Here is a 28,000-nt window from a genome sequence, read left to right as displayed (position 1 = left end):
TGGGTAGACTTTTGATATGGATCTGGGATATGATTTACACTGAAATAAGATTGATTATACAGGAAATATCCCCAAAATACTGGAAAGAATGTTGTTTAGTATGATTAAATTTATGTTATAATGGCTGCAATTTGATGCAGCCAAATGGAAAGGGACAAAGGTTTCAGAATAAAGGGATTAAATTATTTTAATGTTAGAACTGGTGGAGTTGGAGAAACGAAGGAATCATTGTGATAATGTACAAGATCTGGGAATAATAGAAGGTTACTTTTTATTCTGATCCAGAATGTAAAACTTTATAAAATATGCAACTTTAGAATGAAATTAATGCTAGGATCAGTACATGCTAACGAAGGATAATAATACTTTATTAAGAGGTAGATGGAGGTGATGGGGAAGTTGTTATACTTTTGTGTTTAATGGTAATTAAGACAACAATCAATATAATTGTGATTGTGATATTATTTTTACATTGTTGTCAAAATTATGGAGAATTTATAGTTTTAAAAAAATCAATAAAATTTATTAAAAAAATAATCAACGAATATCTTTTAAATGATCCCATTAAAAATTGATTTTCACAGTAAGTTCTCCACACCTCCCATTCCCCCCAAAATTGTACATTATCATCGTGATTTATCAAAGCTGTAAGTTTTGCCATCTCAGTCAATTCCAGCATCTTATATATCCAATCTTTCTTGTCCGGTATCTCTCCAGGCTTCCATTTAGTTGCATAAGTCACACGTGCAGCCGTGGTGGCATATATCAAAAAGGTTCAATGAGTAAAAATATTGTCTGGTATCATACTTAGTAGCCTCATTTCAGAAGATTTAGAAATATTTTGTTGAAGAATCAACCTTATTTCATCATATATCATCTCCCAACTTTTTTTTGGCTTTTTCACAAGTCCACCACTCTTAGTCCTGGTTCCCTGACCGGTCATGCTGTCCTTGCCTTTCTAGGCTTTAGGAAGTTTCTGTTTTGAACTTTAACTGACTAATTCAGCCTGGTGAACTGTGTCCACACAGACACAATAACACCTTGCTCATTTCCCGTGATTTCTCCATATGTGAAATTGTACACAGAATGTGATATCTGGTTTGAGTTTCACTTACATTGCAAACCATGGCCTAGTCCTCATTAGACACCATGCAGGGAAAGAAACAAACCCTGTTGTTTGTTGGGCACAGCTGTCTGCCCCATCTGGGCTGACTCTCTCCTTCTCTTAGGTCTGTGTTGTCTGCAGTTTTGTACCGAGAAAGAATCGAAACAGAACCATCTGGGTTTGGAATGGCAGTGAAGTTTTGGCCCAGAACTGTTTATAGCCCTGTGTCGTTCAGTTTCTGTTTTCTTCTGAGCCTCAACTATCCCATGATAAGTCAGCAGTGAGCCAGGATGGTGTAGCGGCCGGAAAAGCTAAGATTATACGTGGGAAGGCTGCCATCCCCGCTTAACTCACGCACACTAAATGACTGAGGGCAGGACACTATCTTTCATCATACTCTGCCTCACAAGGTTGTTATGAGGATGCAAGGGTTCTGAGAGATAAAAATGAAAATTGAAACACTTGCCTGGTCGTCTCTGGTGACAAGGAGATAGATGCCTTTGGGTGACTCGGAAGAAAAACCCTACTAAAGGCTTGCTCATGTATACTGTGGGCAGATAAACCAGTAAAAAAACAACAACGGTCAGCTAACAGCTTTTGTTGGCTTACTCCCCAAGCCTGTCAGATCACACCAAATTCAATGTAGTTGTATAGAATTTTCAAGTGATCAAAGCACTTCTTATACATTACTTTGTTGGAATCCCTACAAACACCCGTATAAGTTCGGTGGCCAGCCTTGTGATATAGGTGACTATTATTATTTATATTTCAGATGGGTGTGTGTTTGAGGCCAAGAGAGGGTGGCTTGCTCACAGCAGGATTGAAATTCAGACCAAAGATTTCTTGTTTCGAGGCTCAGTTTCTTAGTTTCTATGTTTAACCAGCTGTTTTGCTATTTAATCTGGAACAGAATGCGCCGTTGGACTCTGCTGAGAATATCTCCTTATTTCCTCCCCCCCCCATCCCTGGGAGTGTGTGGGGGGAGGTACTTGTGAGTTTCCTGGATTATGCAGAGGGTTGGATTAGATGACCGTGGTGGTCCCTTCCAAATCTGATTCTATCCCAAAATCAGAAAGGATGCTCGTGCACATTTTTGGAGCCATGAGCACTGGAGGCTTGCTTTTGCTCTTCGTGGACTAGCTTAGGCTCTAGTGTAGATTTGATATTTGGCTCTCGTGACTCCCCCCCTGCCCAAACTAAGAGGGGATTAGCCCAAATAAGGAGAAATGTTTATCTTCTTAGCTCCTCCCTCCCTTCAACCAGGTTTCCCTTCTCTCCGCTTCCTTTTCTTACCATCCTCTGCTTACATTCCTCTGTCCCATTACCCCTTTTCTCCCCCCCACCCCCCATTACAGCAAGAAGACTTTTTTTCTCTTTTCCTCTGGTTTCTCTCTTCTGCCAGTGCATTCCTGAGGGCTGGGTATGGAGGGAGTTTAATGGGTGGGGGGGAAGGAATGTGGAGGTTCCCCCTTAGGGTCCCGCAGAAGGATCGGCTTAGTTGTTCTCCAGCTCCGGTCCGTGGCCCTTGAGGCTCACCTGGCTAGGTGGGGGAGGAAGGGGGGCACTGGCTCCCATGCAATTTTGGTTTTCTTTCTGCTGGCACAGGCGAGAAGCTGCTGGCCTCATGCCACCTTTCCTGGGATTGGCTGGTTTGAATTCCTCTGTCTGCAGTTTTCCTTTGAATAGAGAGTCTGGCTGGTTATTGTGGCTGACTCAGACCTTGGAGCGGCAGCGCTTAGGGAAAGGTGGCGTGGGGCCAATGGGCTCCCCACAGAGGGCATTGCGGTCCCCACCCTCTGGGGTGGTGGTGATTTACGAGGCATCTGGGAGAGCCAGAGGAGGGTCATCTCAGTTAAAACTGACTTAACAGTACTAGGTTTGGGAATGCCGAGTGGAAGAACTTCTTCACATAAGTGCACCCGTGGGGCCTGTTAACATAAGCTGTGGCTGCTTAGTTTGGGTGGCTTTAAAATGGGATTAGACAAATCGATGGGGGCAGAATACATCTGGGGGCTTTTATGCCCCCATGTTCAGGGCAGCAGCAACAGAGAAAAAGAAGAGTTGGTTTTTATATGCCGACTTTCTCTACCACTTAAGGAAGAACCAAACTGGCTTACAATTAACTTCCCTTCTCCTCCCCTCTACAGACACCCTGTGAGGTAGGTGGGGATGAGAGAGCTCTAACAGAGCTGTGACTTGCCCAAGGTCACCCAGCTGGCTTCGTATGTAGGCGTGGGGAAACAAATCCAGTTCATCAGATTAGCCTCCGCCGCTCATGTGGAGGACTGGGGAATCAAACCCGGTTCTCCAGATCAGAATCCACTGCTCCAAACCACCGCTCTTAACCACCACACCACACTGGAAAGCACTGGCAGTCATGCTCTGCTTGTGAGTTTTGCAGAGGTGTTGGCTGCACAACGCAGGGCTAGATCAACCGTCTCCAATCCCATTGAGCCAGAGGGCAGTTTTTGGAATTTCGAGCCCCGGGGGAGTGGGCATCACCATACAATCGCTGTGGTTGCATACTGCAGACAATCACCAAATATTGGGAGGTGGCAAGCTGAGCGTCTACCTTCGATGTGGAGGCAACTGTCTTTGAATGGGTGGGTGCTCCCTGCAGGCGCAAAGGGGATGCATCCTGGGCTCTTCTGAAGCACCTCCTCTTTTTCCACTGAGGTGGAGGAAAGCTAAGGATTGCCTTTTGCTTTGGGAAAGAAACAAGTGGGTATGCCAGGAAACTATTGGCAGACACCATGGTGCCCACAGGTGCCACATAAGGGTTTGTTGGGGTAGATGGACCTCTTCTGTGGTTCGTTGAGAGGAGATCTGTCTGTCCCAGAGTTGCTGGCTGGGGTGCTCGTTCGTCCCTTCATTCTAAGGCATGTGTTTGCATGGGCCGTGAGCCCCCTTCCTGGCACATTCAGCTGTCCCCGGCCCCTCCAGGCACGATGCCAGGAATGCCCTCTCCCACCCATCTCCCACTGCCCTCTTTTCCCCTTCTGAATTCCATCCTGGCTCATTAGAGCATTGGAATAAAATGCCAGCCCCCCCCCCAATTGAATGAGCAGTGGGGGGAGGGATGAACAAGTGGGATACTTTACTTCTCCTTCCCTTCTTGTTCCCCGGGGTGGTGTTGGTGTTCCTGCTCCCCCATATGTATTTTTAGGCACTCCCCCAAATCCAAGCGATGTTCCTTTACTGAAAACCTTGTCGTATTCCTTGGGGCAAGCCTTCCCAAACCCAAGACTGTGTGTGTAGGGAGGAAAGGCCGATACTTTTGAGTTTATCTCAAATGAAACTGTATGGAAGCTGGGGAAACTGGCTTGCAGAACTTGCCTTCTTCCTGGGTGGTGGTTGGGGAAGGCATGTCTGTGGGAAAAGTGTGGGAACAGGGGCAAGCAAAGGCCAACTTGAGCTGTTTTGCAGCCCTAAGCAAAAATTAATTCTGGCCCCCCCATCTTGTATAAAGCCACAGGGGTGTGTGTGGGTGTGTGTATGCGTGTGTGTCCTCATCAGAGGCCTTTCTTATCGCAACTCTCTCTCTCCCCTCCGTTGCATGGAAGTGAGTGGAGAGAAAGGAAGGTACTTTTCATCCATTTACTTGTGTGGAAGGTACCCATGTGTAAGATCCATCCCACTGTCCTTGGTCTGTGTCAGGGAGAGAACTGTGTTCTTCTCCCCCCACAAGGTTTTATGTCTGTACCCTGAAGCCCCTGGGGTTCTGGTACCCTAAACTAGGGTTTGACAAATCCCAGGCACCAGGTAGCCATGGGGCATAGAAATTTCATTGTGGCGCCCAGTATTTCCAGCAGTAATTTTATTGTGGTGTCTCTTGGTTATCCCTAGTAGAAGTGCCAAGCTGATCAATCATTTACTACCAGAATACGATTTGTTGTATTGCATGTCCAGGAAGTTCTTGTTATGACTTCGTTTGTATGCTGACTTCATGCCCTTCTAAAGTGGTGTATGCATTTATTTCTGAACCAGCTGCTTTCTGTACTGGCTCCAATAGTCAGTTAAATGGAGTTTTTTAAAGCAATAAAGAAATTATGAGACACTGGGGTTTAGGTTAGGGCTAGTTTTTTGTTGATGACAACTGGTGTCACTTGCATACTCTTTTATATATTACAACAGAAGATAATGTGAAGAGAGTAGGATTAGGTGTTGTGGTAGCAATAATTAGAACAATGTGGTCATTACACTCCGAAACCATGGAGGCTAAAAAATGAGTCTGGCTTCTCAATTTTGGGGCTGGCTCTGTAACCCAGAGAAAATTGGTCCAGGCCTGCCCTAAGCAGCTATATTAAGTTGGGCCGGTCCTGGGCTTTTGAATCTGCACGATTCGGTCCAAAAAAGATCAGAACTGCAGCAATATAATAGGAAGAAATTTGTCCTCTCCCTGCCGGTCAGTTACAAGGGGAGTCTTTGTGTGACCTGTCCTTGTTAGGTTGGTTGGAGGGTGGGGAAAGAGAGTTCAGCACTTGAGCTGGCTTTTGATAGAGGGGTGCCTGACACCCTCCGGTACAAAAGAAAGTGGGACCCAGATCGCTACTGAATTCACATTTGGCCGCTTGCTGTTTTCTCAGCTTTGGTTGATGTGAGGATAAAACTGGGATTAGCTCCACTTTATCCTCAAGCTGGAGCTCCTTGGAGGGAAGGGTAGAATGTAAACACGATAGTTCCTAAGCAAATGGTGTTATGAGGTGGCCATTTTCAGAGAGTGTGTTGGCTAAGGACGTTAGCCAAGTAGGCAAATGGGGTTCATCACATCACCCAAATTGCTCCAGCAACGGTTTGTGTGTTAAGTGCCATAAAGTCGCTCTTGCAAATTGAGGGCCGTGGCTTCCTTTATTGAGTCAACCCATCTCTTGTTGGGTCTTCCTCTTTTCCTGCTGCCCTCAACTTTTCCTAGTCACTCTTGCCTTCTCATAATGTGACCAAAATACGATAGCGTCAGTTTAGTCATTTTAGCTTCTAGGGTCAGTTCAGGCTTGATTTGATCTATAACCCACTAATTTTTTTTTTTTGGCAGTCCACGGTATCCATAACACTCTCCTCCAACACCACATTTCAAAGGAATCTACTTTCTTCCTATCAGCCTTCTTCAATGTTCATCTTTCACACCCATAACATAGTAATAGGGAATACGATGGCATGAATTAACTTGATCTTGGTGGCCAGTGACATGTCCTTACACTTCAGAATCTTTTCTAGCTCCTTCATGGCTGCCCTTCCCAGTCTCAATCTCCTTCTGATTTCTTGGCTGCAGTCTCCAGCTACTACTCAAGCCTTAAAAGTGTAGCCCACCCTCGGCTTCTGAGCATGTTTTCAAGAAGCTGTCCCTTGGGACAGCCTCTCTGGTTGGGGCTGCAGCAGAGGGCTTGCGAGATTTCCCTGTGATCTGGGGCTTGCCCTGCCTGGCCAGGCCTCCCATCTGTTTGAGCCCGCATGGTCCATTTTCCACTAGGCCAGGCAGCCTCTTGTATCCGTTAATTTCCTGCCTGGCGGGCAAGTGTGAGCAGGGCTGTGGCACATCCTGTTCTTCCCAGGGTGCAGGGCAGCCTGGGACATCCAGTTCTGTCAGCGCTGCTGCTGGAAACGTCCTGTGGCTTCCAGCACATCTGGCTCCCCTCCGTTGCCGGCCGCAGAGCTGGGCTGGCCTGTTTTCTTCTTCTTCCTTTTTTTTTTTTTGCAGTCCCAGCTCCTTCTCTCGTTCTCACTCCTCAGGGTTGCTGACGTGGGCTAAGCGAGATGACCTCCCGCTTCCTTTCCCCTCCCTCCCCCAAGTGACGATTGCTCCCCTACAGCGAGGAGACTTTCCAGGCATTTCATATCCTGTCAGCCCGCATTAGACCCTGGAAGCTGAGGCAGTCTTGACCGTCTGTCTTCCTTCTCTAGCCCTCTTTCTGCTGGTTTCTGAGCACAGTTAAGCCTTCTGGCCAGACTCCATTTTTCCAACATGAGCTAGGCCTTTCGGGGCTAGGGGAAAGGAGGGGTGTGTACTCCTAGCATTTCATGCCCGCATGGTACCAGAGTGATTTTGAACTGCAGGCTGGCGTCACGATGGCACCACCCTGTTGAGAGGCATTGGGAAGGGCTGGAATTATTTAATGGATTTTTATTCTGGCTTTCTCCCCCATTCAGGTATTCAAGATGGAACACCACCATTAAAAACCGTACAATTACAAACCACCCACAGTAAAAGCAATAAAACATAATGATCAACCCAATCTAACAAAATGGACACTTTTAGAAAAGGCGCGCCTATAACAACTCTGCCTTATAAAGCTTCTGGAAAGTCAATAAAGGGGGCTGCTGGCAGGCCCTTTTACCACACAACTGAGAACAAGTCCCTGGGTTTGGGTCCAAGCCTTACAGTGGCTCACTCGCTTGCCTAGGGCGAGTAGCTGTTGTATCCATGCAAACACCTGAGCAGCAAGCTACATGTGTGGCTTCTCTACAAGGAGGAGATGTATGAATGTGTTTCAATCTCTGGCATTTTTGAAAGTCAGTACAAATTCCAGCCTTATTTGTTGCTCATATGGCAAGTGCAGCTGCTGTCGAATCCTCAAGGCTGTAGGACTAAAAGGAACTTCTGGTGTAGAGCTTGAGCTTGGCTTTCCCTGTACTGTGTGTGTACGCGCGCTCAGTCAAGTCACAGCTGACTTATGGTGACCCTATAGGGTTTTCAAGGCAAGAGATGTTCAGAGGTGGTTTGTCATAAGAACATAAGAAAGGCCCTGCTGGATCAGACCAAGGCCCATCAAGTCCAGCAGTCTGTTCACACAGTGGTCAACCAGGTGCCTCTAGGAAGCCACTAACAAGACGAGTGCAGCAGCACCATCCTGCCTGTGTTCCTCCGCACCCAAAATAATAGGCATGCTCCTCTGATACTAGAGAGAATAGGTATGCAGCATGACTAGTATCCATTCTAACTAACAGCCATGAATACCCCTCTCCTCCATGAATATGTCCACTCCCCTCTTAAAGCCCTCCAGGCTGGCAGCCATCACCACATCCTGGGACAGGGAGTTCCACAATTTAACTATGTGTTGTGTGAAAAAATACTTCCTTTTATCTGTTTTGAATCTCTCACCCTCCAGCTTTAGCAGATGACCCCGTGTTCTAGTATTATGGGAGAGGGAGAAAAACTTCTCCCTGTCCACTCTCTCCAAACCATGCATAATTTTATAGACCTCATTATGTCTCCCCTCAGCCGTCTTCTTTCCAAGCTAAACAGCCCTAAGCGTCTTAACCGCTCCCCATAGGACAGTTGCTCTAGTCCCCTAATCATTTTGGTTGCTCTTTTCTGCACCTTCTCAAGCTCTGTAATATCCTTTTTTAGGTGTGGTGACCAGAACTGTACACAGTATTCCAAGTGTGGTCTCGCCATAGATTTGTACAAGGGCAGTATGATATCAGCAGTTTTATTCTCTATTCCTCGTCTAATTATAGCCAGCATGGAATTTGCCTTTTTTACAGCAGCTGCACACTGGGTTGACATCTTCATTGAGCTATCCACTACCACCCCAAGATCCCTTCCTTGGTCTGTCGCTGCCAGCACAGATCCCATCAGTGTATATGTGAAGTTGGGATTTTTTGTCCCAATATGCATCACTTTACACTTACTCACATTGAATCTCATTTGCCATTTCAATGCCCATTCTTCCAGTATGCAGAGATCCTTCTGGAGCTCTTCACAGTCCGATTTTGTTTTAACCACCCTAAATAATTTGGTGTCATCTGCACACTTGGCTACTTCACTGTTTAACCCCAACTCCAGGTCATTGATGAACAGGTTGAAAAGCACCGGTCCCAACACAGATCCCTGAGGCACCCCTGCCTGCCTCAGCGTGGGCTGAGAGTCCTGAGAGAACTGGGACTGGCCCAGCAGGCTTCATGTGGAGGAGTGGGGAATTGAACTCAGTTCTCCAGATTGGAGTCCGCCGCTCTTAACCACTACACCACGCTGTGCTCTCTAGCCCGAGGAAATCGGGGCCAGTGAAGAATGGGACAGTTTGCCAGAGCAAGCAAGGAGTACAATGAGTTTGGGGGCTTCCTAGAGGCATCAGGTTGGCCCCTGTGTGAACAGACTGCTGGACTTGATGCACCTTGGTCTGATCCAGCAGGGCCTTTCTTATGTTCACAAGAAGAACCCAAATGGCGCATACTGAAGTCCAAATGTTTTCATCCTAAAAGTAACCCAGTGAAAATTCAAATCAAGCAGCCATATAAGCTTCACATTAAGCCTCTAAAAAGTACTTTTGATGCTTCCCTGTAAAGCGTTCTTCTGTGACTCCTTCCTTCCCGTTCACCCATTTATAAAGTACAGCTCTGAAGTCCCTACAAGATTTCCAGCCTATGGTTCATCTGTTATATAAAAAAAAAAATGGGCTCATGGTCACTCCCCCCTGTCCCCGACATTGTTGAGAATAAGGTATGTGTATTCTGGTGGTATCTCCAGAAGACCAGGTTGCTGGGAGAGGCGCATTTTCTGCTGCTGTTGGTATGCATTCTCACTGTGTGGTCTTTTAACTCAGCTGCTCTCAAATGCAACCCACAGCGTGCCCGGAAAACCCTTCCTGGCCCATACAAAAGTGGGCAGGAAGTACCGCTGACCACACTGAATGCTGGGAAGTGTCACCCCACACACTCCTTATACAGGAAATGGTGCCCAGCCCAGCTGCTGTAAGGAATGAGGCTGCAGAAAAACCTTTCACGTGGCAGTTATTGCTCACAGTGTGCTCTTTGCAGGTGACTTCCCACTGCTGCTGCCTGTTGACAGAGGAAGGTTCCATTTTTGCTAGCTGTTTTGGAAGGATTGCAAGACTTTACTGTTCCACAGCCAGCATGGTGTAGTGGTTAAGAGCAGCGGACCCTAATCTGGAGAGCCGGGTTCAATTCCCCGCTCCTCCACATGAAGCCTGCTGGGTGACCTTTGGCCAGTCACAGTTCTTTCAGAACTCTCTCTGCCCAGGCAGAGGCAGGCAATGGCAAACCACCAGACATCTTTCCTTAAACCCTGCAGAGACACCATAACACACACACTCTCTCTCTGTGGTCTCTGTTCCAGAAGACCAGGAGGACTCATACTGTTTGGTTGCAACATATCATGGTTGGTTGTTGTTATAGTTGGTTTTTAATTTTAGCGGATTGCATTTTTAATGGTTTTTTTGATTGTTTAGCCAAATCGATTTGGAATGGTGGTGATTAAAAGTGCTTCACTGAACGAACAAACCAGAACTCTGCAGAGCACTCACCGCAGGAGCTTGCTAGGAAAGTGCTTGTGGATTGGTTTCAATGGGCTGTGTTCTGTTTCTGGCTGTCAGGAGCTACTGGGCCATCTAGGCTGCCAAAATACCCAGGCCATGTTGGCAGCTGTAGTGGTGAAGAAGTTAATCTGTGAAACAGGAAGCTTCCCCTTCAAATCCTGCCTCAGCCATGCCCTGGCTGGGTGGCCCTAGGAAAACTCACAATCTCTCTGCTTCAGCAGCCCCCCACCCCTGCACTGTCCCCAACTGTACTGTGGGAAATAATCTATAACACGGACTTCCTTTACAGGACTGTTGTAGAGATTGCTGACACAATATATGTGAAGCTCTGAAATTCTGCTGAAGGCATAAGTATACCAGTGTGATGGAGTGTCGGAGTAGGATCTGGGAGACCCAGGTTCTGATCTGGCATGGAAACCTGCTGGGGTAACCTTGTGCCCAGTCGCTCAACCTAGCCTACCTCACAGGATTGGTGCTGAGAGGGTAAAATAGAGGAGAAGGAGATTGTAATCTGTTTTGATGTTCCATAGGGAAGAAAAGTGGGGTATGTATGTGCCCTCAAGGTGGAACAGACTTGAGGCAAACCTAGCAAGGGGCTTTCAATGCAAGTGAGAATCAGAGGTGGTTTGCCATTGCCTTCCTCTGCAGAACCTTCCTTGGTATCATCCAAATACTTACCCTGCTTAGCTTCCACGATCTGTTGAGATTGGGCTATACAGTGCCACTTTCCTTCCCAAAAACTGGGTACAGACCTATGAATAAATAATGGGGAGTAATATGTTCCTGGAGCTGGAAAAGTAGTTCCGATGGTAGAATGGTAGCATGAAGGTTTTTGAAGAGAGAGAACGAAAGCATGTCAGGTTGCAACAGTTGACTTGAATTGGTGCTCTGGGTTCAAGGGATTCCAGTGAGTTAGACGTGCTATTGTTACAGCCAAAGCAGAAGCAAAGTCCTCTGGCAATACAAGGATAGCATAAGCCAGGCTTAAGCCCCTGCAGGTTTAAGATACAATAAATTAGTCAGTCTTGAAGATTCCACAGGACTTTTGTTTTAGGGGTTAAAGGAGGAATTGGAGGTCGATTGAAGGATGATTCAGCCACTGTGTGCAAAGTCAGAGGCTCTTGCCTAGCCTGTCTTTACAGGTTTCTGTTGTCCTGCCATAAAACAATTAAATAACAGAATTATCTCTGGTGGGTTGTACATGGGTCACATTCTGCACCCTAATATGGTCCATATGGTTATGTAGCATTCTTATTGTGCAAAGTGCTTTACAGTCTGCTTACACAAGAATCTTGTAAGGTAGCTCATACCTGAGCCTGATAAACGTTTAGATGGAGGGCTGCCTGGAGACATTTTGGTGCTGCAGGCGAATCCTCCCCCTTTGATTAACATGATGGTGGGGAAGTTCTCCTGTGGAAGCCCCATCTCAGAACTGTGCATAAACCGAGGTTGCCTGTGTAGTGAGTGGTTTCACAAGACTGGCAGCGCAATCCTAAGCAGAGTTGCACCCTTCTAAATCAGTGGATTTGGAAGGGTATAATTCTGCTTGGAACTGCACGGTTACCAAGTGTGCCAGGCCACAACTTGCAGAGAAAGCACCACATCCATGCACTCTTTTACAGCAAGCTGCCCTCCCAGTACTGGAGTGCCTGCCAGAAATTCTGTCTTCTCCTCCCCGGGCTGTGAACAAGGGGATGCTTTTGATTGGGGTTTATGGTTTACTGACTGTTGTGGTCACCCCACTGCGGCTTACCCATTCTGAAAAGTTACTTAGAGTAAGCTACCTTGTCAGAGCCCCAAATTCTCCTCTCCATCTGTCCCATGTTTATTTCTCTTTTCTTCCGAGGGGGACACATTAGTCTCCCCTTTTCCAGTTTATCCTCACAACAACCCTTTTATGGGTTAGGCTAAGAGAGAGAGAAGGCTGCCCAGTGAGCTTCGGGACTGACTGTGGCTCAGAACCTGGGTCTTCCAAGTCCTAGCCTGATGCCACCACAGCAGTTCTCCTAACCTGATAGGAAGAACATTATTGGGGCTGCAGCTCCTGTTGGACTTATTGGGGGTAAAGGTAGTCCCCTGTGCAAGCACTGGGTCATTCCTGACCCATGGGGTGACGTCCTATCCCTATGTTTACCAGGCAGATTCTGTTTACGGGGTGGTTTGCTGTTGCCTTCCCCAGTCGTCTACACTTTACCCCCAGCAAGCTGGGTACTCATTTTACCGATCTCGGAAGGATGGAAGGCTGAGTCAACCTTGAGCCAGCTACCTGAAACCGACTTCTGCTGGACTTCTTGGGAGGCAGTGCCATTTCTCCTGCCCCGGTATTTCTGCCTCCAAAATGAAAATTGCTGGCCTGGGACAGGCAGTAGCCACATTTCTGATTCTTCACAGCTGGTGGGCTCTGGGGTTCTTTGATGAAGGGGTCTCAGTGAACAGACGCCAACGGCAGTGCCAGCCAACGGTCACCCCTGGGAAAACAGGAATGACTGCCCTGCCCTGGGATGGGCTTTTGATTATATTCTGGCCAATGTTTCCTGCTGCCAAGGCTTGCTTCTGAAGAGCTGTGTGGCCTCTGAGCTTTAAATAAACCATTTTATAAAAAGTTAAAATTAAAAACTCTGGCCACAGGCAATAAATTCTGCAGCAACAAAAGCTGACCTCCTGTGACCTGTGTACATTATGCGTATTGGGTAGATTTGCATGCTGCCCGTTTTGCACAATTAATTCCACAATAAACCGAGCTCTGTCTAATGCAGTATCGCTGACAGCAGCCGGCAACGAGAGAGCTGCACCTTTTTAAGCACACATAGGGAAGGTCTATCAAGGAATTGTAAGGTTGAAGATGAGTTGTGTGTCAGAAAATGGCCTGCCTCTTTGAGGCTGAAGTTGGTTCCCAGTTTATTCCCGGTTCCCAGTTCCTTATTCGCATTTCCTAGTTCCTGAATCCTGAGGACAATTTAAAAGCTCTGCACCCCAAAATAAGGGTTGGGCCGCCACACATCATACACCCCCACATTCAGGGGACTGTGCCCTCCAAGGGGGCATATGCTGGTTCCTGGACCAAAGCCCAGTTCTTGTGCCAACTGCTCCAAAGTGGGATGCCCCCAGGACAAATGCACAGACACTGGGGCCCAGCTGCACCCCCACCCCAAATCTTTGGACCACCCCAAATCACACATCCCTACACTCCAGAGACGGTCCCCTGCAAGAAGGGATAATTTTTTTTTTAAGCAATCTTGAGAAAATGAAACTGGAAACCCATGCAGGAGCACTTAGGAACTATTGCAGGAACAAAATTATCCCTAGAGGATTGAGAATGAGAAAAGCACCAGGAATGTTTTCTCATAATGAGGCATTGGTAGCGACCCAAATAGAAGCTTGTGATGCCAGAACCAGTGTTCGGACTGGGTACCATTGTATGTCTTCTTGCAGGAGAGAGTCTCTGGAGTGTAGGGTTGTGTGATTTGGGGTGGTCCAAAGATTGTTTTGGGGTGCAGCTGGGCCGTAGTGTATGTATGTGCATTTGTCCCAGGGGCACCCCACTTTGGAGCAGCTGGCACAAGAACTGAGCTTTGGAGCAGGAACAAGTATCTGTCCTCTTGGAGGGCAGAGTCCCTCGAATGTGTGGTGTGTGTGGTGGTCCGAACCTTATTTTGATGTGTAGAGCTTTTAAATTGTCCTCAGTATTTGTCACTAGGAAGTGCGAATACGGAACTGGGAACCAACTTCAGCCTCCTCCTGCCTCTGGAGTTTTATGGCTGGTTTCCCCCAAGCACGCTGTAACACAAAGCTGCATCTCAAAATGCGCCACTTGCTCTTAATGTTCATTTTATCCGGTGTGCTCAGTACTGTGTACACACATTTTACTATAAAACTAGCAGATTAACATTGTCTAACAATGTTGCTAACCCCTATTTCTTTGAGAGTTGTTTGCTTTTAAAACAAAGGGGTGTGTACATGTCACGTATATAAAGTCTGTTTATTGCACCATTCCCTCTTAAAGGAGGATTCTTTCTCATCCTAAGCTTTTTCTATCTCTCCCCCCGACTTGCAAAAAAAAAAAGTATCAAAGATCCCAGACCTAGAGCACATTAGACATCAATGAATTGTTCCCAGGCCATGCCACATATACTTTCATCAGCTTTATAGCAAGGAGGTCAGATGTAAAGGGCTTCAAGATGAGGATACATAACTGGTGTTTAAACAGTGTTGCTGCCAACAGAAAATAAATGCCAATGACCTGTTTAATAGCAGAGAGCATCGATCACTCACTCTTGCACCTCTGGGCAGAGAAAGCAGCTCTGTCCCCTCCCTTTTAAAAAGAAAAAAAGCAATTTACTGTCTGTCCTGATAAATGGCCTAGCAGGATGGGGTGGAGGGTGGAGCCATCTATATGTATCCATCTGTCCACTCATTTATATCTACAAAGGGAGAGGCCATTTTTCAAAACATAAGCAAAACACATGCGAGGGGGGGGGCTTCCCCCGTTTTCTGTGTTTTTCCTGACTTGTGGTCTGATGCAGTCAGCCTTTGTCTTATAGAATGGCCCTGAGCTGGGATGGATGAAAAATACTGAAACCTGTGGAGTGCATGAGGAAAGGCAGGAGACATGGACAGCCGAGGTCCCCTTGTTTGTGGTCAAAAGGAGAGGTTCCCTGTACCCTCTATTTTAAATGCAGTAGATGCATGGATAAATAAGAGTGGATTTCCCTGTCATTTAGCTGGGACTATTAGGCTACTGTACTTTGGTCACATTATGAGAAGATAAGAGTCACTGGAAAAGACAATAACGCTTGGAAAAGTTGAAGGCAGCAGGAAAAGAGCAAGGCCCAGCATGAGATGGAGTGACTCTATAAAGGAAGCCACGTTCCTCAGTATGCAAGACCTGAGCAAGGCTGTTAGTGATAGGACGTTTTGGAGGACGTTAATTTTTAGGGTTGCCATTAAGTCAGAAGCAACTTGGCAGCACTTAACACGTGCACACATTTGGAATGCGATTCTCGTGTCTTCTATTTATCTATAATATTTTATATCCTGGCCTTCCCCAAAGATTCAAGACAGCTATTAAAATGCCTCTCCACTTGAGAGTCACAGTAGCAAAGGCAAGAATCCATGAATAGGACTGCAGCAGCAGGCACTGTGGTGTGCTCCCCTTATCTGGCCATTATGCCTGCCCTCTGACATAACACAATGCTTCCCATGGACCTGAAATCACTAGTGCACAGAGTGACACCCTTTCCCCATTCCAGAAGTTCATAGCTTGGGGTTCTGAGTACTTCTGAAGCACAGTAAAAAAAAATCCGAGACCCTATCAGGGTCCATTTTGCATACCCTGGGAATTTAGGCTGTGGCTCAGTGGTAGAGCCTCTGCTTCGCATGCAGAAGGTATCAGGTTCAACCCCCAGTACCTCCAGTTAAAGGGACTAGGCAAGTAGGTGATGTGAAAGACCTCTGCCTGAGACTCTGGAAAGCTGCTGCCAGTCTCAGTAGGCAATACTGACTTTGATGGACCAAGGGTCTGATTCAGTATAAGGCAGCTTCATGTGTTCAAGTCCCTGCAGCTTGAGGAAGAGTAGCAGGCAGCAAATCTCTGGGTATCCTGTCTGGGAAGCTCAAGACCATCCAAGTTACAGAGGAGCTGAGAAAACCAAAGGGGGTGGGATAAGGTCAGTGGCTGCCATTGAGGCCAGTCAAGGTTTCTGGAGCCCTGGCTAAATGGAACCTCTTCATATAAAGGCTGTGCTGCTGTCAGTTGGCGCCAGTTGGCTTGTCCTTCATGAATTTGTCTGGTCCTTAAGCGGTGCCATCGGAAACGAACCACATCTTTTCCCAACGGGCTCCATAAATTAACGATAAGACTGTGCTTATTCGTTCCAGCCTGTGGTCAAGAGGGGATGGGAAAGGGACTCTCTTCCCCTCTCACTCCCTAAGAGTCGCGTGCAGCTCTCGACCCACAGTTTGGTCACCCCCAGTTGACACAATGAGTGCTGGGGCCTCTTTGCTGCCAGGCGTGTGTCATGCCGTTTGCTATATCTGGAGGGAGGGGGTTTCTCCTGACCCTACTCAGGCTTGATGGCAGTCGTGTGTGTGAGTCATTGGGCTGTGTGCCACTGAGAGGGGGGTGGGTGGGTCAGGGGACAGTGGGGCATTCTGTGTGCCAGGACAGTGGGTCCATTGTGTGGCCAGCTTGGAATTTTGGGGTGGTCAGAAGAGGTGGGCTGGAATGCAACTCCCCAGGGTGGAGTCAACATCAATAATGCACGTTATCTGTTCCAACGTGACCGCCCTTTCCTCTGTCTTCCTCACAGCTGGAGGCCACGCTGGACCTGGCAGAACGGCGGCAGATCCGCTCCGCTATCCGGGAGTTACGGCGGCAGGAGTTGGAGCGCGATGAAGAGGCGCTGGCGTCCAAGCGCTTCCGGACGGAACGGCAGGAGAACAAGGAGAACTGGCTGAGGTGAACCCTTGAGTTGGCTAGTGAATGTAAAGCAAAGAAAATTAGGGTCTTGGGACTCTCTGGTAACTCCTCCTTCTCCAGTTTCTTTGATTATAAAGTTTCTGGGGAAATGCAGTGAACTAGGATTGTGGGTAAGTTGCTTCCTGGGTGTTTTTCTGACCAGTTGCACCGGGCCTGGCCAACATGTGACCCATCGAGCCAAATTTAGCCCCCCCCCAACCCTAAGTATTGAGGTCTGCATTGATAGCCTTGTTTTTGTTCTCCCAGCCAAGCCACAAGACCAGGAGGGCTTGTTGAGTGGTGAGTGGCTTGTTTGGCATCATGAGCTGAACAGAAGAGCACAGACTGCCGCTCTTCTGTGGCATCTCCTTGGGCTTGCTGTGTCTGCTTCCTTGACTTCCAGCTGAAGGGAAGAGGATTTTGTCCCCGGGGTCTCAGCCAGCCAGGGCTCCCCCCTGCTGCAATTTGTGAACTTTCTTGCCCCTTCTTTACACACCACAGATGGTCTGGAGGCACTTGGCCAGTGTGGTGTAGTGGTTAAGAGCGGTGGACTCTGATCTGGAGAACCAGGTTTGATTCCCCATGCCTCCACATGAAGCCAGCTGGGTGACCTTGGGCTAGTCACAGCTCTCTCAGAGCTCTCTCAGCCCCACCTACCTCACAGGGTGTCTGATGAGGGGGGGAAGGGAAGGGAAGGTAATTGTAAGCCGGTTTGATTCTCCATGAAGTGGTAGAGAAAGTTGGCATATAAAAACCAACTCTTCTTGTTCGTCGTCCTTCTTGTCTCATGGCCTTTGTTTCCCTCAGGTCCCGGCAGCTGGAGGAGGAGCAGCAGCGGCAGAAATCTCTGGATGTCCTCTCTGGGAAACTGGAGGCCATCCAAGATGTGGAGGAGCTGACAACTTTGGTGAGTGGCTGGTAGCGTTGTGCTTCAGGGCTGAGTGTGCCCTGCACCAGTTGTCTTGAGGCATGCTAAAGCCAGTACAGCGGAGCGGCCAAGAGACAGAGCTACCAATTAGGAGGCCCCTGATGCTGCTGTTCATTGCATGAGATCATCTTCATAATACACTCATCTCATAGTGACTAAATAAGATTGATAAAACTTTTTAATGTTACAGAAATACAAGATATTAAAAATTTGGTGCACCCTGCTTTTCACAAAGTTCAGCGAACTTTCAGAATCAATGCACCCAAGAAGTTTCCCCCCCAAACTTCCCCTTGAACACGCTTTCTACAGAATTCCAGTATTTGTGCAGTTTTGATTACATCTTCATAAGGAATACTGTCATGAATGATATGATTTTGACAGTGGAAACCTCAGTGGAAACATTTTGACAGGCTTCAACCTCAGCAGAGACTGGTGGTTTAGAAACACAACTGCTTTTTTGTGTGTGCTTTTAACCATCTAGTAGATTATTCCACTTCCAAAGCCATCAAGGTGCTTCGTTCCTTGATTTTCAAGTGACGGAGCCTTCTGAAATAATTTCAACCGCTAGAAAAGATAAGTTCTGTAAATGAATTATGTGGTTTTGTGCATATATTCCTTTAAAATAAATAGAACCACTATGACAACATAATCTAATCTGTACTTCTCTTTGCATGCTTCTAGTGAAGTTCAAGTGTTTTCATCCTAAAATTAACAATGAAAATTCTGATCAAGCAGCCCTAAATGTCACGTTAAGCCTCTAAAAAGTGCTTTCCATGCTTTGAAGTCCCTACAAGATTTCCAGACTGTGGTTCATCTGTTATTAAAAAATGTGCTCCTATGTTCGATCTTACTTTTACATTCTGATAACAAGCTTTAATCGAAGCAGAGCTTTACCAGAATTCCATAGAAAGTCTGCTGTTGGGGAAGTTTATGAAGAGAGACTTCTTGGATGCTACCAGTTTTGAAACTTTGGTGAAAAGTGACTTTTGGGGATGCTGAATTGTTCGCATGTTGTCTTCTTGAAACAAGTAGAAAGCAAAAATGCTTTTGTGCATATGATTTGGGCAATATGAAATGAACATGTTCCAATCCCTGTGTGCATGCTCGGGTCTGAGTATGATCTGTCTCTTGTTTTTTCATGTCATTTTTGTAAGAACAGAATTATCTGCAATAAAACTAAATCTCTAGCATAGGGATGGACAGAGAACCCCTCTGCTAAGCCAGGGTGACCATGCAAACCCAGTACTCGGCTCTTTCGACGGAGCCCTTGATTGGCCTTGGGCTGGTTGGTAGAGGGCACTGGTTACAAGGTCACATTGTCACATGAAGCTGCCTTATACTGGATCAGATCCCTGGTCCATCAAAGCCAGTATTGTCTACTCAGACCCGCAGCGGCTCTCTGGGGTCTCAGGCAGGGGTCTTTCACATCACCTACTTGCCTAGTCCTTTGAACTGGAGATGCCGGGGATTGAACCTGGGACCTTCTGCATGCCAAGCAGATGCTCTACCACTGAGCTACGGTCTTTCTTCCCTCTTTCAGCTGCGAGGAGCCAGCGAGTACGAGGAGCGCAAACTCATCCGGGCTGCTATCCGCAAACTGCGAGCTGAAGAAATTGAAGGTACGGTGCAAAAAGAGTGAAAGGGGATGACCCCGAGCCTCCTGGGAGGTGTGTGCGCTGGTGTGTGTGTGTGTGTGTTTTACGATCAAGAGGCTGAGAAAGAGAAAAGCTGAGAATTTGTTCAATCCAGCTTGACTTTGGTGCTCCTGAGCATGGACCAACTCCCTGATGTCCTGTCTTTTTCCTCTTCCCAGCTGCGGCCCTGGCTGGGAAGGATTTCTATAACCGGAAGGAGAAGAAAGAGACGCTGGAATCCAAGGAGCGGGAGGGAAACTCTGCAGATGGAGGCATCTCTGAGGTAAGATTAGCTGGTGGCTTCTGGGAGATTCCAGATGTACTGAGCTATATGGTATCCCCAGGGACAGTCCTTTGGAGTGACGCTGGCTGTCCATGTCTTGATAAAATCAGCATTTGTTTTCCAAAATGCTTTGCTGGGCACCTGTTTTGAGCACTATTTCTATATTGTTCCTTCTTGGGTATGGCTAGAGAGGAGAAAGGGGCTCATCTTCCGTGGCTGATCAGTTGAGTGCAAGGCCCCAGTGATGTAACCACCATGGAATCCTGTGCAGATGCTGCTGCTGCTTCTGGTTGTAGTTCATTAGGCCAGGATGCAAAGAGATGGGTGAGGTCAGACCTGCTGCTTGCTCTGCTGCAGGACTTCTGCGATATGTAGTTTTCCCTCCTTGGTGCAAAAAACGAACAAGGAATTGCGGCTTCTGGAGCGAAAGCACTTCTCAGATCTTCCACTAGGTAGCAGTCTCCTCCAAGGAAGAGGAAGCCAGTCCCTTCTGCTGTCTGCCCTTGTTTGCAAGCTCTTGCAAAAATATCCCCTTGGGAATTTTGCTTATCGTTTTCAAAACCCCTGCCTTCATTTGAAATGCCTCCACTGTTTAGCCAGAGGAGGGACTCCTAGCACTGTGGTTTGGCGGCACTTCCTTTGCTTCGCTTGCACCGAGGTCCCAGATTCAATCCCCTGTATCTCCCTTTCAAAGGACTGCAGGTAGCAGGTGCTGGGGGAGGCCTTCTTCCGCCTGAAGCCCTGGAAAGCCGCTGCCAGTCTGTGGAGACAGTGCTAACCTAGCGGGACTAGTGGTCTAATTTAGTATAAGGCAACTTCATGTGTTCAAATCTGTGCTTTGAATTTCACTTTAGGCAAATTTTTGGTGGCATCTCCTATTTCCAGTCCTGGACAGCCCAGATTGGCAATTATGTTTTAACAAGGGCTACACTTTTGGTTCAAAAGTGCCGTCAACATTTACTGTGCCTGCTGATGACGCCCCCTTGCGGCCGGTTCAAAGGACCCCTTGAGCCCCCTCTTCTCCAGCAGCAGTGGCTTTAGTAGCACTTTCCTCTGTGAAAATCTCAGCAGCGCATTCCCATTCAGCCTCTGTCTTGGCTCACGTGGAGGAGCATCACACAAAGACTGTGACGGAATTGCTGCTGCTGCTCACACAAGGAGGGACGGTGTTAGAGCTCCTTGCCTGTATCCCAGCTCTGGATAAAAGAGGTTGATGTGGGAGGGAGGTTCTTCACCACTAGGTCCATATGGAAGCCTCCAGGGCCTCCAGTGGGCTATCCCTACTTATGTAGGGCTGTGCATATCAGTAAACCCAAGCCGAAAAAAAGGCGACCCCTTCCAGACCCCATAAAATCGGACCCTCTTACCAAATCTTCACCAAACTTTGGGGGTCATGCAACAAGAGTCCCTTCAAGCTACGCTGTGAATGTGGGAGCTCTACCTCCAAAAATGCCTCTCCCCCAGAGCTTTAAAAAAATCCCCATAAATGGGCCCGAATTCTTCTGGTAAACCGGGAAATAAGCCGAATTCCCATATTTACTGGTATGGGTATTCGGCTTATTTCGGGCCCAATAAACCCGAACCCGAAATTTACTGGATTTTGTTTTTTTTTTTGCACAGCCCTATCCCTATTGTATAGTGCTTCCATCAAGGGGAAGGATCTGGTGCCTGAGAGCTTGCTAAAAAGAAGCCATGAGGCAGAATCCCAAAAGCGCTTCATAAGGAAGAGCAACTGCTTGCTGTGAATGAGATCAGCACCAGACATAGTTCTCCCTAGGAAGAGAACTCTGGGCCTGTAATGTACCGCTTTCAACTGTGGGGAGTTCTGCCGTGTGATGGAATGTTCCTCCACATGCAGAAGGAAACCCTCCATGTAGAAAGCTTAATTGTTTGTTTTATTTGCTTTGTTTGTCTGCCCCAGGATGTGGTGATGGCTACCAGCTTGGAAGGCTTTAAGAGGGGAGTGGACACTTCCATGGAGGAGAGGGGTATTCATGGCTACTAGTCAAAATGGATACTAGTCATGATGCGTACCTATTCTCTCCAGGAGCAGAGGAGCATGCCGTATATATTGGGTGCTGAGGAACACAGGCAGGATGCCTAGAGGCACCTGGTTGGCCGCTGTGTGAACAGACTGCTGGACTTGATGGGCCTTGGTCTGATCCAGCATGGCTTTTCTTATGTTCTTATGTTTATACCCTCGCCTTTCTTCCCAGCGGGAATCCAAAGCGGCATACAACCGTTTCTCCTCTCCTCTGTTTTTGTCTTTACAACAAGTTTGTGAAAGATAAAGGTCACCCAGCCAGCTTACATGGCAGAGTAGGGATTTGAACCTGGGTCTCCCACATCCTTCTCCGACACTCCAGCTGCTCTGCCACGCTGGCGCACGGAGGGAATCATGCAAGCCTGCGCTGCAGCCTGAAGTGGTGTGGCTCAGGTCTGCGTGGACTTACCCCAGTGAAATCACGGCACAGATGCCTTTTGTGTTGCTTTTCCTTGTATGCGCACCCTTCCTCCCCCCCCCCCCCTCAACACACTTAGAAGCAGCTGGGCCTTGGGAAAAAGGGACCCGCGATTTTGGTTGCCTAGCAACTTGGTCAACCTGAAAGCGGTTTTGGGGTTGCCTCTTGTTGCCTGGCAACTGCTCCCACATTGCACAGAAATGTACAAAGGGTCTCTCTGTGTACTTATTGGGTGTGAGGGGATGCGGCGAACCCTCCTTTCAAGGTGTTCTGAGTGTTCCCGATTGCAGAGAGCGGGGCGGGAGGAGTGTGGCTGGATGGATTTGGAAATGTGAGAAGGCTTTTTGGGTGTGCAATGCTGCCCTCTGCCGGCTGCCTGGAGTCAGGCCTTTGTCTCAGCTGATACGGGATGCTACACCCTGCCAAATGGGCCAGTGTGCATGTGGTAATTTGAGATGCACCTTGGCACAGGCTGACAGAACTTGCTTTATTTCCCCCTCTAAGGGTTCTTTTAATTAGGGTTAATTTAACCTCCTTCGCTTCTGCGCTCAGTCACTAATTCAGTATTGCCACACTATATGCCTAAAAAGAATAAAAGGTCTGCCCTTTTAAATACATATTTTAAAAAACTTCTCCAATCCCACCCTAAGGTAGCTAAAGGAGAGTCATGCGCCCTCTGCCATCTGGACGGATCAGCTTTTTGTGTGATTGTTTCTAACAAAGCCCAGCAGTTGCGGCTTGGAAAAGTTGCTTGCCCTGAATCTAGAGGCTCGCAGGCTGACCTCTCAGCTGCCTTTTTTCCTCAGGTGCAGGAGTTAGCGGAGCGGGAGCTGATCAAAGCCCAGATACGAGAGCTGAGGAAGGAGCAGCACAGAGACGCAAAGCCAACCGACATTCCCGGTGAGTCCATGCAAATGCTTATTTCCATAGACTTTGCCTCCCACACCCCTTCCTTCTTCCGGCAGGGAAGTGTCACCTGAGGAGAGGGGGACGGTGTTGGAGTGGGGATGGAAGGCACCTCAGCAGCATGGGGTGTGACCAACTGCTTGTGTGTGTGCATGTGCGCGCTCGCAAGGGCGTGTTCAAAGTATGTGCTTCTGGTGTGAGGAGGCAGGTTTTCTGCATAGGAGGCCAGTGGCAAGACAGATAGCACGATGAAGAATTGGGTCCTTCTCAGTCATTCTAATGATATAATCCCTACTTAGAATTTTAGTCAACGTTTATATTATTTCCGTCATCCTTGTGCCAACCCTAGAAAGTATGGTAAACCAAAGTTAACGTGCTCTAGATAGTTGGCAAACGGAAAACAGCAACAAACTGCAAAGAAATAGCAAACAATATTTCTTTTATGCTACACAGAGCATATAAAGATACAACCAGTATCTAGTACAGTGGTGTTTCGGCTTTCTGTTTCGGCTTAAAGTGACAGCCTTCCTCAGGGGCCAACGCTAGCTGTAAATTACAATGCTTCCGCGTTGGCTGTCACTTTAAGCCGAAACAGAAAGGAAACCGGACTTCTGTAGGATTGTTCCATCACCTTACCTCTTGGAAAAGAAAGAAATGTTCCTAGCTTATGTTCTAGGATTTCTTTTCTTATTGTGGCCATACATGTAACTTTGGACATTGTCCACCACTGTACTAGATACTGGTTGTATCTTTATATGCTCTGTGTAGCATAAAAGAAATATTGTTTGCTATTTCTTTGCAGTTTGTTGCTGTTTTCCGTTTGCTAACCCTAGAAAGTAGGCTGGCACTGTGACGCCACACTGCAGGTTATGGAGCTGAGTGACTTGGCCTGTTGGCAGAAGCAAATTTGGCACCAGGGTTTTCCTGGCTCGGCCACTTCTCAGTCCTAGTGATGGCCTGTTATTTGTTCTCTTCCTGCAGACATCTCCTCAGGGACCCTTCTGCTCCTGGATCCAGTTCCTAACCGGCCTTCTCCACAGCTATCCTCCTCCTCCTTCTCGGAGCCTGGGTCAGACCCCGAGTCGAGTGCAGAGGGCCCCGAGCCCAGTTCCCATGACGGCAATTCTGACACAGACTCACAGCCCCCTTCCAAGGAGGAGAGCCCTCTTGGCACCTCAGGAGGGGAGGACGGAGAGGCGTTGAGGTCATCAGCCGAAGAAACCGCCGGCGATACCATGCTAGAACAGCCGGATATGCTAAGCACTGAAAAAGATGCCGGTCTTCCCGAAGAGCCCCACCCGAGTCTTCTGAATAGTGAGAACGAGAGCACTGAGGTACATGGCCACATTCTCCCTCACAGGTCTGAGGAAGGAAACCCATGTCACTTCCTCTTCAGCAGAGTCACAGCTTACGGGGCTCTCTTGGGCTGGTTGCTTGGAGGGAGGGAAGCTGTCATCAGAAACCCTCAGGCAGTCCCTGGTTTCGGTTGCAACCTGGTTTGTGCCTATGTGGCATGGAATCTTATTAGTTTTACCGGGCCATCCTAAGCAGAGTTAAACCCTTCTAAGTCCTTTGAAGGCAGAAAGGTGTAACTCTGCTTAGGACTGCACTGTTAGCTGAGTGGCATTAAAAATTAAATCTGGCCAGGATGGCATGGAAGAGCAGCGGCGGAGAGATTATGAATTCTGTTTGGCTCAGGGAGAGAGGCTTATCTTTTTACTTTATTTTTTAACTTTCTATCTTTTTGCCTTCAAAAGTGCAGTTTATATAAGCCGCTCTGCCTTTGAATTTTCAGGGGCCATGTCCTGCTTGATTTGGCTTATGCAAGTAAGCTAACTTTTAGCAACAAATAGATTTTTAGAGACGTGAGACCATTTATAAGAACATAAGGTTCTTATAAATGTGGAGAAAGGAGTTCTTACCAGTAACCTCACAGAGTCAGTTTTAAAAGAAATGGCAAATTAGTTTTTATCAAGACATTTTAACCACTGATAGTCAGTGTCTTGGGAATAAGCCTGTAAAGAATGGCTGGCTGGGCATGGTTCAATAACATATTGACATTTTCTCTGCAGTTATGACACTTTAATTCAATGTATTGTGCAGCAGTTGTATTTATAAAATTTCGTAAAGGGATCACTGAGAAAGATGATACATCAAAAGGCATTTGGTCTTTTATGGTTTACAATAGGAACAATCTGCAGATTACAGATATGTTGTTTATTTTTTAAAGGATGTTTAATTAATTTAGATTGTATTGATTTAGAAGAGTGCACTTGATTTTTATTTATATCTTTGCTCCTTAACCTTTTTCTAGTATGGTTTGGATTGTGTGTTGGTTGCAGGATTGCTCTCTCCCCCGCCCCTTCATATATGCTTTGACATTGTTTGTAAAAATGGCTCATGTACATTGATTGGTTAAACCTTTCATGTTTTTTTAAAATGCAAATATTGTAAAAACAACAGCAAAACTTCTCTAGCATTGAGGAAGAGGGTGGATGTGGTTGGCGGTGTCACAGATAGTAACCACTCAGTACCTGCCACGGCTGACGTTTTGCTGGCTCAAGCTGAGCCATGCTGCAGACTTGCAGAACAGTTCCCCCCCCCCCCAAGTTTTCATTGGAAGTGGTGAGGATGCTTTCCAGAGTGGCCCCACTACATTGAAAGTATTACATCTGTCTTCACAGATGCCAGTGGACGGCATCTTCGAGAACTTTAGGGCGGGGCCCAGAAATGACTTTGCACAATGCATGATGTCATGCTAGGCCAAAAACACGGATGTGATGTAAGCACGTTGGGTGACACTCTGGTCGTTCCTACATCTTCTGAGACGATTACATCTCATCCAGGTTTTTGACCAGGTGTGACCCTTTGTGTCATACAACATCACTTCCAGCCTGGACCTTTCTCCCAGTAGTCAGGTAAACATGGTGGGAGAGTGAGCCCACCAGCGGGAGCCCTCTTGCCATAAGTGGGTACTTGGCATCCCTATCATTACAATGTAATTGTGCTCACTGTGGGTCAGAAGTGAGGTCCCCTACGAAGACCTCTATGAAGAGGGGGAGGTAGTTGTGGATTTCCTGCATTGTGCAGGGGGTTGGATTAGATGACCCTGGTGGTCCCTTCCAACTCTATGATTCTATTCTATGATTCTGTGAAGACTGTGAAAATGATGTGATACATTTGGTAGAGAACTTATGTTGTTTTTGTCGTCTTCTGGGTTTTGAGAGCCACTAAGACACATGGTTAGGCAAGAGACTGTATTTCCATTGTGCTCCCTCTTTTCTCTTCCCTAGGTTGTGCTCCAAGCCCCAGAGAAGGAAGCAAGTGCAACTCACAAAATGACGGATGGTAAGCATGAAAGCCAAGCCATTTTCTTCCTCTGTTAACCATGGAGGACGCGTGTGTGTGGCCAAAATTGCTGCTTCGGTTTTGGGACTTGGGTTGTGTGAGGGAGCCGGGCCTATTTAGGGAGTGCTTCCTTGGGATGCTGGAAGCAACAGTACAACTTGGGCGGGGGGCAAGATGTAGAAGCTAGCAAAGCTTTCTAGGAGTTAGAGAGGAGTGAAGGAGTTGTGGAGGTGGCAGAGAGAGGTGATTACGTTCTGTTTGGTATGTTCTGAGGTGGCGATTCCCCCTCTTCCTGCCACCTGCCAGAGAAGGTCTTTTTAAAAAATGTGCAGCCAGACACACACACTGTGCAGTTCCAAAAGAACATTTGTGCAGCTCAAAAATCGTTCTGCATTTGTAGTGTCAAATTACCAGTTCTGAGGATTTTCTCCCACTCTCTGCAGCCTTCTAAATGTCATGGAATGTGGCCTAAGCAGCAGAGCGTGTGTGCAAATGCACAAGGAAAATGCACAGGTGTTCTGTAGCAGCGTGTACTATAGCAACGTGTGGTTTGCGTATGCATTACAATTGCATGCCGTTGTGCAGTTCCAAGTTTTCCTTTTAAAAACAAAAGCCCTGCGGTGCTTAATTGATGAGAGATGCTCGGGCTCAAGCATCCCTGGAAAGTTCTGTTTTGCATTCCTGGGAGCATCCATCTGACCTAGGAGTCATCACCCTAGGAAGCACCTGCTGGATGTGGTGTCTTAGTGACAAGGAACACTCTGCACGTGCTCCAGCCCCTTCTTCTTACTGCTGTCCCTTCTGGAGCTAATGCCTGCCATCTGGATTAGTTTTCAAATTCCTTTCTGCAAAGACCTGTCACAAATTAAGCGCGAGTTTTAAAAGGCTAAAAGCCTGGATTCTGTGACCAGTGTAAACTGTAGAACTATACGGATCGAACAGGCATGGCATGTGCCTGGCAGCTTTTAATATACTGCATAATTTATTCTGGCTTTGTTGAACCACCGCCCCCCTTTCCCCTCCCTTTCCATGCAGTCTTGTTCAGCCATCCCTCTGGGTTCTGAGATTTCAGCCAGCATCGCACAACCAACCGAGGGAGGCTGGAAGCCTGCTTTAAAGAAATAAAATGAAATGAAAGCTGAGATTTTCTGGAAGGTGAATTCTGCACCCAGTGCCCCGCCTGTTTTTCTTTCTTTCTTTCTTTCTTTCTTTCTTTCTTTCTTTCTTTCTTTCTTTCTTTCTTTCTTTCTTTCTTTCTTTCTTTCTTTCTTTCTTTCTTTCTTTCTTTCTTTCTTTCTTTCTTTCTTTCTTTCTTTCTTTCTTTGCCTTCGTGGAGATGCAGCATGCACCTTCCCATCTAGGCAATCAGTTTTCATGGGATCTGTCATTGGGGACCGTTTACTTCCCTGTTGTTCTTCCATGGTTCTTTCTCTCAAATCTGCCCCCAGATATTGAAACTGAGATTTGAGTGCAGTAAATTCCAGGCTGTTTTCAAATCTTGATGCACATATAGACAGCAGTACAGTAAGGGGTGCTTGAGGTTGGCATGGGCATGCAGCAGAGGGAATTTTCCTCCAGATGCCAGCCATGTTGGCAGGCAGGCTG

At 47.2% G+C, this 28,000-nt stretch overlaps 1 protein-coding gene across 1 annotated transcript in view; it reads left to right on the top strand.

Annotated features, from left to right (window-relative positions):
• The window catches only part of SMTN (smoothelin), a 73,969-nt gene that overhangs the window by 9,903 nt on the left and 36,066 nt on the right, over window positions 1-28,000 (top strand). The window contains exons 2-8 of the mRNA XM_056859215.1: window positions 16,686-16,834; window positions 17,642-17,741; window positions 19,303-19,381; window positions 19,576-19,679; window positions 22,948-23,041; window positions 24,029-24,381; window positions 26,341-26,395. Of these exons, the coding sequence (XP_056715193.1) occupies window positions 16,686-16,834; window positions 17,642-17,741; window positions 19,303-19,381; window positions 19,576-19,679; window positions 22,948-23,041; window positions 24,029-24,381; window positions 26,341-26,395 (934 nt within the window). The remainder of the gene's footprint in view (window positions 1-16,685; window positions 16,835-17,641; window positions 17,742-19,302; window positions 19,382-19,575; window positions 19,680-22,947; window positions 23,042-24,028; window positions 24,382-26,340; window positions 26,396-28,000) is intronic.

This window comes from Euleptes europaea, chromosome 13 (assembly GCF_029931775.1).
Source record: "Euleptes europaea isolate rEulEur1 chromosome 13, rEulEur1.hap1, whole genome shotgun sequence".
NCBI classification, from domain to species: Eukaryota; Metazoa; Chordata; class Lepidosauria; order Squamata; family Sphaerodactylidae; genus Euleptes; species Euleptes europaea.
This window is presented reverse-complemented; position numbering and strand designations above follow the sequence as displayed.